The sequence below is a fragment of the Dermacentor andersoni genome, chromosome 5, assembly GCF_023375885.2.
Source record: "Dermacentor andersoni chromosome 5, qqDerAnde1_hic_scaffold, whole genome shotgun sequence".
NCBI lineage: Eukaryota > Metazoa > Arthropoda > Arachnida > Ixodida > Ixodidae > Dermacentor > Dermacentor andersoni.
Genome location: NC_092818.1, coordinates 158,615,856 through 158,626,712, shown reverse-complemented (window position 1 = coordinate 158,626,712; position 10,857 = coordinate 158,615,856). Strand labels below are relative to the sequence as shown.

Below are 10,857 nucleotides of genomic sequence, written 5' to 3'. Positions count from 1 at the left end.
GAGTCAGGGTTATTTATAACACCCTTTTAATTTCTCTAACCCGCTTCTCTATCGGTGTAATAAACCGTTTCAATAGCAATTCTTCCAGGATCGGAGGATCCCCGTGTGTACCTGGTATACACGCCTGCCCAGTCCAGTCTGCGATTGGCCTGAGCGCTCAGCGTACTGTTTACGAAACTCTTCAGTACGTCGAGACCACAGGCTTGTCCCAGCTGGATCGCTCGCCGCACCACGCTCGGACGATCTGGGAGCAAGCGCGGACTGGAAGACCGGGTTTACGTCATTCTGCGCGGACGGTGAGTGTGATCTCCAAACGTGTGATGTGCACGTGTGCATGCACTCACGTGCGCATGCACTCGAGGTTGCAGGGTGGCTTGGGGTTATACGACAGAGTTGCTAAGCAAACGCTTAATCAGTTCATAGTCTGTTCGAGGCGCTCTTTCAAAACTATTCAAAAATTATGGGGTTTTACGGGCCAAAACCACTTTCTGATTATGAGGCACGCCGTAGTGGAGGACTCCGGAAATTTCGACCACCTGTGGTTCTTTCACGTGCACCTAAATCTAAGTACACGGGTGTTTTCGCATTTCGCCCCCATCGAAATGTGGCCGCCGTGGCCGGTATTCGAACCCGCGACCTCGTGCTCAGCACCATAGCCACTGAGCAACCAAGGCGGGTTTTCAAAACTATATTTTAAGGTTTATTTGGTGGAAAATGGTTGGTTAACTATTACAGGCAAGAATCAGTAACTTCTCGTTCGTGCATTTCGCGCCGAAACAGCAGCATCAGTACACGTGGGTGCTACGTCAGGGATTTCGAAGTATACATTAATAGTGAATACTTGCCAGGGTGAGCCTTTTGTTTTCTCAATGTAATACCCCTTCGCCGGTAGACGACTATAGAATTATATACTATAGAATTATATAAATAGAAGAGCAAACGCTGTCAAAAGTGCATGATGGTGTGCTATGCAGAGCCATGGCAACTTCAGGGCGACGTCGCCATCTATACCTCTTGCTCTTGCATCATTTATGGCTTACTAAATGTCATGTCGGGGTACAAATATCCGCTTTGCTATTGCAGCAGGATAAGTTATTGCCATAACTTAACGGCATATTGCTCTTCAGTGTCCCTTTTCAGACAGGCTTGCTTTTACTCGGCAGGCCTACGACAGAAAGCGAGCCGACTTACTTCACTTAAATGGAATGGCGTAAACTGCAACGTGTCATAGGCAAAGATCTGGTCGATGTGAGATAGAACAATTAATTTCGAGACAAATAAAATAAAGCTATTTACAAAACTGAGCAACGCGCGGAATCGTAGTGTGCGCTTATAATTAAGTAATTAATATTTTAAAGGAGCTTGATACAAACGTCCAGAGACAAAAACAATCGCATGCCTCGCCTCGGACGGAAAACTGAATGTCGGATTGCGAACGTCCCTATGACTGAAACCGAGAAAGCGGATCCTGCAAAAAACACTTGCGCGAAGTTGTAAAAAGAAGGTATAGATAAGCCGCCGATAGATGCCTTCTACGAGCTGCCGCAATGGCTGAATTCGTGGGAGCATCCGAGGAGCGCCTAGATCCTCTGAGGCCTCTCTTACTTTGGGTAACGTATATGTCACTCATCGAGGCCAACGCAAGCATTGAGTGCGGAGGGAAGCGCGTATTACGGAAACGTGATGGCACGCGCACAAATAGTTCTATATATATCGAATGTTCTCGTGGGTGGAGTTTGATACAGCCTCAAGCTGTTGTCGACTGGTTCTAGTAACCGGTCTGGAACTGGGTATACGCTGAACCAGAGATGGGAATCACTGAGCACGATGTTTAGAGAAGGCCGACAATATGCGTGAACCGGTACTGAATGGTATGGATCGTGACTTGTATGGATCGTGAATTACGGCTCAATAAAATTATACGATGGGAATTACGAGAACACACACGGGGCACTGTGGTTTTGCAAGGCGGCCAACCATACGCTACTTCGGATCCGTATAAGACTACACGGCCATTTAAAATAATTGTTATGTATATGTTTAAATTTTGACAGCTAGTATTCGCGAAGCCATGCAATTGGACAATCACGCAAAAAAATATTGGAGAGCGTCCAGTGGGAGTGATGAAGGCGCGAAGAAAGAGACATGACGCCGTTCAGTTGTATTCCCAGGCGAGAGCCAGCTGGACACTATCTTCACGGGCTTGCAACAGGAAGACAAGCAGGGGTGACTGAGAGCTGACGTTTTGATCTTTAGCAAGAACAGAGTCTTCTGGATGAAGACGCCAACGTTTTGGACAAGCGCTTGAACCAGAGTCGCAGCAACTGCCTGAGCGACATACACTATACAGAGGGCTTGCCAAGATGGTTCTATCATCGAAATTTTAAGATGTCCTGAAATAAAAGTGAGCGTGATTTTTGCTGGTCCTTCACATGGTAGTGTGTTTGAAGTGGTATACATAGTTGTGATCCACATGGAGGACAGCAAACATGTATATGGCCATTGCCTGTGCTAACAAATTTTTGCGATATATTCGCACATATCTTGCCAAGTTTGGTGAGCGTTGTTGAATGCATACATCGAATACTGTGTCTCTTCTATGAATAACTATTGCGTGAGAACCGCTACCTTCGGGCAAAAATTGGCAAAAGTAAGGTCCCTTCGATTACCGTGTGCTTTGTGAGGTATACATGGTGTATTAAGTGTTAACAGTCTAGTTCAGATGCTGATACCTGAACGGCGGCCAGCAGATGCGCTTGTAGAATGGGGAAAAACTTATATAGAAGACATGGATGTACAGGATATAACAATATTGCTTCTATTCGATTCGGTCTCGATTAGTTCGCTATTTGCGAATTCAAATAATTTTCGTATACTTCACATCGTCGACTGTGCATCAAACAAAACTGAAGCAAAGACACGATCAAGGACCTTCCTTTCGGTTATACACTGTAAAATAATTTGCACCCTAAAAAGTGAGAAAGGATGTAAATGTGTCTAACTCACACCCTTAGGGTCTTATGTATATAACGGACACCTTAAGGGTGTGAGTTATAGACACATTTACACCCTTTTTCACTTTTTAGGGTGTAAATTATTTTACAGTGTAGGGGACATAACTAATGCCCGAAGTAGCAAGAATTTCTCGGCTAAGCCGCGATAATTTGCACTTTGCAAAGTTTCGCTCGCGCATGTCATTCTGGAGAGGAGCATTGTTTAGCACTATTTACAGACGCTGCACTCGTGTTTTCTCTTCGAGCTAGATCTTAATACGCTTGCAACTCTATTGCCGCTACCAACCGGGAAAAAAAAATTCTCTATGCCTTTCAATACTATTATTTAGCTCTGCCGTCGCCGCGGACGACTCTTTGAGGATGCGCAGATTTAATTTCTACGGTGAACACAAATACTAAATGCAAATTCATTCAACCCGCCGTGGTTGCTTAGTGGCTATGGTGTTGGGCCACTAAACACGAGGTCGCGGAATCGAATCTCGGCCACGGTGCCCGCATTTCGATGCGGGTGAAATGCGAAAACACCCGTGTACTTAGATTTAAGTGCACGTTAAAGAACCCCAGGTGGTCTAAATTACCGGAGTCCCCTACAACGGTGTGCCTCATAATAAAAAAAAATGGTTTTGGCACGTAAACAGAATATTTTTTTTTTAATGAAGGTGAAAGTTTCCTTTTTTTTAATTTCCGCACTGAAATCCCAGCCATCGTACGTCAGTGTGACGTCACAGATTTCAAAGTATAGTTTCATATTTGCGCCGTGTTGTCTCTGTGAAAGTTCCCAAAACTTTGTTCAATCTCTGCCTTATTTAAAATGCAATGAACGATTAGCTAGTCTCAAGCAGGTGCCGTCAAAATCTATGACGTCACGGCGACCTGGTGCGGGAACTTAAAGGCGACGTTGCCACTCGTATTTTGTGTTTGCGTCTTTTCTGGCTAAACAAGCCCTTTGTCATAGTAGAGTGGCTTTTTTGGTACCGTAGAAGGAAAATACTTTTTCTGTTTAATGTCCCTTTAAGCAACGCTTCTCTCTCTCTCTCTCTCACTCTCTCTCGTGTAGATTTGACAGGAACTCGAGCTGCTGGGTTGTAGTTTGCCACCGCGTTACAGACAATTTTTTTGATTAGTGCCTTCCAGCGTCTAGCATGCCTTTATTTTGAAGCGTCGTCTCCGTGCACGGTCTCTCCACTAGTGACGCCCTGTGTCCCCCTGTCGGTGAGTTGCTGCACCGGAGCTCTCCCGGTGCGTGGCTAGATGGAGGCTTAGGTGTGCGCCGTGTTGTTCAGCCTGTAGGGCACGATGTACTTGCGCAACACGATGCACGTTTCGGTCGACTCGGCACTCTGCACCCGGGGTTGCTCCACGAGCCGCATGGTCACGGTCAGTTGCCGTTCATTCGGCGGCCATAATGTCTTCTCAATATGCATGGTGCTGCGTCCGAGATGCGAAAGGGGTATACTGAGCAAGTGGCGAGGCAGGGCGACTGCAACCATGCAGTGTTGACGCTAGTGAATTTTCTTTTGTGAAAATACCCAAGAGGGGGAATTTTTTTTCTTTCAGTGACCTCTTGGATGATATAACTCGGAGCAGTCAAGTGGAAGGGGTGCGTTAATCTCAGGTGAAGCCAACTCCCGAAGTCGGAGGCGGGTTACAAAATACGACTCTAATGATTCCCTGAGGCTGTATTTTTTCTGATAACTTATTCACTTTCCATTCTTCTTGACGGCCAATCCCGCCGACAACGGCGGCTTCGTGGTGCCGCGAGCCATTGACTGAGAAGGAAAGTAAAATAGATTGACGCAATATACCTCATCTCCAACGTTACAAAAGGCCTGTGACGCTGTCTTTTCTGGCGAGGAGACTGGCTACGCAGAGAACGAGCGTCTTTGGGCTTTTACTATACTTTTCAGCCATTTTCATGGTGTACAAAAGTGCAAAAATTTGCGCGCACTGTAGTCATCGCGCGTGAAGTGGCGTGCTTGCCGGGTTTGCTTGTTTGTAACGCCCAAAACTGCTGAATGGGCCCTTTAAACAGCCTGAGCTTGTCTGCAAGCTGGCGCATTGCCAACGCCTCCTAGGTAGCAGACTTGTGCACTCTAATTTATAATGTCGTGCTACTTTGATTAAAATTTCCATTGCCAAGCCCGGCGTGACGAAAGCGGTGACTAGAAACTACCGCGGCATACGCGGGAGCATCGTCATTAGTTTCTATGGCAGTCGGGCAAGGTAGCGTGACGTCATGGATCGAGGTGCAGCGGCCTCGTACTTATTAAGAGGCGATGGCATTGCCCAGTGAGGCATTTCCCCCTCATGTTCGGCGCACGTAAGGAGAACATCACAACCGTTAAATGCGCTGGTTGCTTAGTTCTTCTATGCTGCGCTCTTATGATGTGTATGTGTCACAACTTGCATGGGAATAAATCATCAGTTGCAAGTAGCGTTATCTCTCTCTCTCTCTTTATCTCTCTCTCTGTATGTGTTTAAATAAATTCTGTTCTTTTGTGTTATGTGATTCAATGCGCTTTACACAAGCAAGTATGCCACACGAAATAGTCCAATTTTCAGCTTTTACAACTGGACGCTGAAACGGTAACTATATAGAGCATTCCAGTATTGTGCACTTGATCTTGTCAGACCTGCAGATGTCACGCAGTAAACGATGGGACCGACCTGCAATCGAGCAGATGACGCAAGCGTAAATAGTCTTTTTTTCAGTAGATTGTGACATCGATCCCTCAATGCCCCTTGCGAATTTGGCTGAAATACAATTACGTTGCAATTAATTGCTCCTATAGCAGTGTGTGCATGAGGAGCAAAAGCGTAGCAGTTTGGGCGAGTTCGTATGTTATGACTTTTTTAGGCTTGTAGCGCAGCTCAGAACGAGAAAAAAGGAAGGTGGCGAGTTGGGATGTCATGATCTTTTTAAGCTTGCAGCGCAGCTCAGAACAAGCAAAATAAAGGAAAAAAGAACGAGCTCGTTCTGAGCTGCGCTACAAGACTAAAAAAGTGTATGAGGAGAAACGATGCCTGTAGCAGCAGCGTGTAGTGGCTCTGCAGGGAACTCTAGCGTGGATCTCTGCCTTTACACATGACGTAATGTGCTTTCTGCACCCACCGTGGTGGTGTCGATGTAGTGCACTATCACCTGGAGATGGACGTTTCCAGTAATAACAACCACCTTGCATGATCGCGCAATCCTCACCGATTGTGGATGAACGAGCTCCAGAGGCCGATCAGCAGCTGGCTGAACTCTGTGTCGCGCGGTGTGGCCATCTCGGGCCGGTCGAAAACGTATCCCCACACGAAGGGGAACTCGTCGAAGTGCGTGACGCCCATCCAGGGTGGCCAGAAGCTGCCCTTGAGCGGCCGGTAACCGTATTCGTAGTGGTAGAGCTGCGATCCCCGCTGGCGCAGCACGAAGTCCGAGAAGTACTGCGTCGGGCAGCGCATTGCCACGTCCCCGATCCCCTGGGCCAAGTGCCGAACCAGGTCTGGCGTTGACGTCCCTTCCTACACCACGATGGAGATGAGTCCACAGGAGTCATCGAGATAAAGCAGGCTGCCTCTTTGGTTGTAAAGTATTGTCATCGAGGGATGTGCACCCGCTACGGTGGCTTAGCGGATATGGTGTTGCGCTGCTAAGCACGAGGCCACGGGATCAAATCCCGGCCGCGGCGGCCGCATTTCAATGGGGGTCAAGTGCAAAAAACGCCCGTGTCCTGTGCAATGGGGCACCTTAACGATCTCCTGGTGGTCAAAATTAATCCGTAGTCCCCCACTACGGCGTGCATCATAATCAAATCATGGTTTTGGCGCGTAAAACCACATAATTAAATTCAATTCAGTTCAGTGACAGATGTTTACTATGAAAACGACTTGCTATATGGGGTATAAGAGCCGAGATTGCTCGACGAGTGCACGCTTCAGTTGCACCAAACTGCGCAACGGCGCTATGTGTATAGCATGCATTTGCATACAGTACAAAACCTTGCTGTAACAAAGTCATCAAAAGAGAACATGGAGCTCGTTATAAGCGACATTTTGTTAAAGGCATGGGAGTCCTAAAGGAGTCACATATATTAACGCGGGAAGTGCAGTAGCTCCAAAAATCCAGAGGATCGTGAAGTGTACTACTGTTATGGATAAATGAAACACAAACTTGATGTTAACTAGAATCCTTCGGCTGCACCATCATTGGCGACTGGATAATATCGGTACGAAATCGCATACGTGTGCATGGCCTTGCCCAAGGCGAAACTGGCGGCGTAGTCAGACAAATTTTCTAGGAGGCCGAGACGTATCTATGGCACCAAGTTCCTGCACCATAGGGTCAGTAATGGCAGAATCGTCACTGAATTATGCCAGGCGCTAGCCATTGTAGCCGAAACGTGACGGATAGCATAAATGATATGCATATAGCTATTGCGGGATATAAATAGGGTCGTACAGATAAGAGAGCTAACGCAGATATTTTAGTTGAATTAAAAATAATTGTTGTTGGAATATGTTGCGTAATGCGTACAGAACAGATAACAAATGGCCTTTTAGAGTAGCAGAAGAGGCGCCAAAAGGAACGTAGTCGAGGGTGGCAGAGCATTAAGGCGAGAAATTTATTGGAGAATCGCAGCGAAGCGGGTTAGAAAATTTGCCGGCATATATATTCACTCTATAAGAAAAATTTGCACCCGCTGTAGATTACCTTGTACACAAATAATCGTCATCTATATTGCGTGCATTTATATTCTTTACAGCTTCGTTTCCCGTATTTTCAGGAGACAGTGCGTTTCTGACAGGGAAGCAGGAAGTGTGCGCAATATTGATGAATATCGTTTGCCCGGGACAAGTAAGCAGCAAATAGCGTAAATTGAGAGCGTATAGGATTTGGCTGTGGGTAGCTTCGAAGAGACCTCTGTTCGGCATTGAACTTGAATCGGTTGTTGTTGTTGTTGATGATGATGATGATGATGATGATGATGATGATGATGATGATCTTACGGCATGAAAACTACTGTTCATGAAGCGTCGACGATATCTTAACGGCGAATGGACCAAGCCCCATGGTTCCTTCCCTGCCACCTGGCACATGCCCTTTCAGGTTCGAGAAGTCTTCTCGTGGTATAGAGTGCGATGCATGACTGTTGCTCGTGGGGCGTGGACGTACATCCACATTTAACAGCAATAAACGACATGCACCCTTAGCGCATGACTATATCGCTGTAATATCAACGCAACATCACGAAAATTTTGTCGCATTCAGCGGTGCGTATCAGCATCTTGGCACTGGTGAGAAAGTTCGGATAACGCACTGATTTTGATGGCTGGCAAATGCTGAATGTTCGCAGCTTATAGCTTAACAAAAGCTTCCACGTTACTATCAGCATTCTCGCTGAAGCATATATACCGATCCCTGAAGTCATAGTCAGCGCCGTTCTTCGCCTGTTTGGTCTTTATATGAGTGATTTTATGTCTATACACTATAGCCCTATTCAATAATTTTCAAGCTCGGCAATTCTATATATATACCAAAACGGCCAGTTGAAGTGTAAATAGTGAAGGAACATGCCCACTTCATGTATACTATTCTACCTACTTTAACATTGGTCAGTAGCCCCTCGATGAGGTCCTCCGGGGCCTCCCAGAGAGCATAGTTGACAAGTAACTTCACGATGGTCACGTGCTGCCTGTTGCTCATGGCGAACGGATTGGTGATGCCCATGGTTTGGTACAACTTGTGCAGGAAATAAGTGCCCTCGTTCTCGTTCACGCCTATCAGCAGGTCCACCGGAGGCGCACTGCCGTTGGCCATGGTGACCAGCGGGTCTTTGGGCAGAAGGTCGTCCCCGGATATAGGTATAAAGGATGACGCCTTGAGTCCCAGCACCATCTTGACGGCGCCCAGGAGCTTCTGAGTCGTCTGGTTCCGCAGGCAGTCAACCACGTGTGCCATGGGCCTCCGCAGGAGGTGCGGCCCGCAGAGCCTAGCTGCCATCCGCCGCGCTTTCTCTGGTCCAGTAATCTGGTTTTCTTCCACCTTGTAGAAAGGCGTACCGCTCTGCATGATGGCCTGCCGAAAGAGGTGACGCGTGAGCGGAGATAGGACGTGATAACCGACAGAGATCGATCCGGCGCTCTGGCCCATCAACGTCACGCGCTCTGGGTCCCCGCCGAAGGCGCGCACATTGTCCCGTACCCAGAGCAGCGCGAGCCGTTGGTCCCACAGGCCTTGGTTTCCAGGGGCGTCGGGCGTGCCGACGTACAAGAAGCCGAACACGTTCACCCTGTAGTTGGGCACCACGACCACGACGTTGCCCAGCGCGGAGAAGTGTCTGCCGTCGTAGATGTGCAGATTGTTGCCGCCGTTCTGGAAACCCCCGCCGTGGAGGTACACAACGACCGGACGCAGCACGTCGTTGGCGCGGACGCTCGGCGTCCATAGGTTCAGGTGGAGGCAGTCTTCGTCGAAACTCGAGGAGTTGACGTACTCCGTGTTGAACCAGTAGGAATCCTGCGGGCAGGCAGGCCTCAACTCGGTCGCCATGGTGACAGTCTTGGAAGGGGTCCTTCGCACAGGGTGCAGAAACCGGCGCTCTCCTACGGGAGGGTCGGCGTATGGTACGCCGTAAAAGGCGTGCAGAGTCCTGCCATGCGCTGTGATCTCGACACCCTGGACGGGGCCTGCGGTCGTCAGAACGACCAGGCTTCCATTGCCTTCTGCGTGGAAGGGCTGCTCATTGCGTCGCTTTTTGCCATCGGCCGTCAGTAGGACAATTCCCACGATGCCAAGCAGTAGGAATGAGTTTATCGCGAGCACTGCAAAACGAATGTCGAACGCGCATTTCGGTGCTATAAGTACATGACGCAGTTCTTGTTTCTCAAAGCACTAATTCAGACAATATTGAAAAGAAACAACGTTCATGTACCCTGAAATGTTATTTATCAGTTGCACATAGTTATGATTCGTTCAAGTCCAAGATAACCAGCAATTAAACAGCTTTACCCTCTAACAAACGCAAAATCTATGCTATTATTCACCATACTCCTCATCATACACATCATACCGCATACGTGCGCTCCGTTAGTGCTTGGACAGCACCTAACCAAAATTCGTTTGCACGCTTTAAATAATCACAAATCAGTTCGAAGGGCATATGGCATCGGCCGTTTTACGTTTTTACTGTGGCGACCGGCATACAATTTTAGTGTACTGTTATGATTACTGGCAAACATACAATATTGCTGTACTCTAAGGTATACACCGTATACAAGGCTTTCAAAAGTGCACCAAGTACCCTTAAAGCCCTGGGCCAACAGCTTTATAAAGGTTTAATTGGCCCCGCGGCCAAGCAGAGACATACGATATTAAAGGTATACAACTCCGAGTTTCAGAGTAGGCCGTGCCCTGTTTATGTAAAAGTGTTTTTCGGACACCTCTTCCACCCCCTCTGCACACCGTTGCTCCTTCGGGTGATGGTGGCTTGCTCGTGTGCACTTTCTAAGAAAGGATGTTGACCTTTGGACAATAGCCCACAAGGATGTAGACGAGTTCACCTTGAAGATCTGCAAGATTCATTATTCGCGTCTACTGGCCGTTAGCGATCCAGCTAACTCCACAAGAAACACATGTAACGCGAGCGTGCCACAGAACGGCTTTCTCACCTTTGAGAGCGCGACAGAAGCATCTCACTCTAAGCTCCATCGTTATGCAGCTGAGTAACTACCGAGACTCGACGATGTGCAGGTGCGACGCGTCCAGACAGCAAGCGTTTTTCAACCCAACATCGGCAGTCCCTGCACACACATAAAAAGTTTGCCGATAACGGCATGACCTAATGGTCGCACCCAAATA

The 10,857-nt window shown here is 47.8% G+C and overlaps 1 protein-coding gene across 1 annotated transcript; it reads right to left on the bottom strand.

The window, feature by feature from the left end:
• Window positions 1–3,126: 3,126 nt before the first annotated feature.
• LOC126531477 (acetylcholinesterase-like) lies at window positions 3,127–10,857 on the bottom strand. Its single transcript, XM_050179009.3, has 4 exons — window positions 10,668–10,857; window positions 8,602–9,821; window positions 6,214–6,521; window positions 3,127–4,442 (listed from the first exon to the last, which is right to left on the bottom strand). Exons 1-4 carry the CDS (start codon window positions 10,705–10,707, stop codon window positions 4,274–4,276), a joined length of 1,737 nt encoding a protein of 578 aa, XP_050034966.2. The 5' UTR covers window positions 10,708–10,857; the 3' UTR covers window positions 3,127–4,273.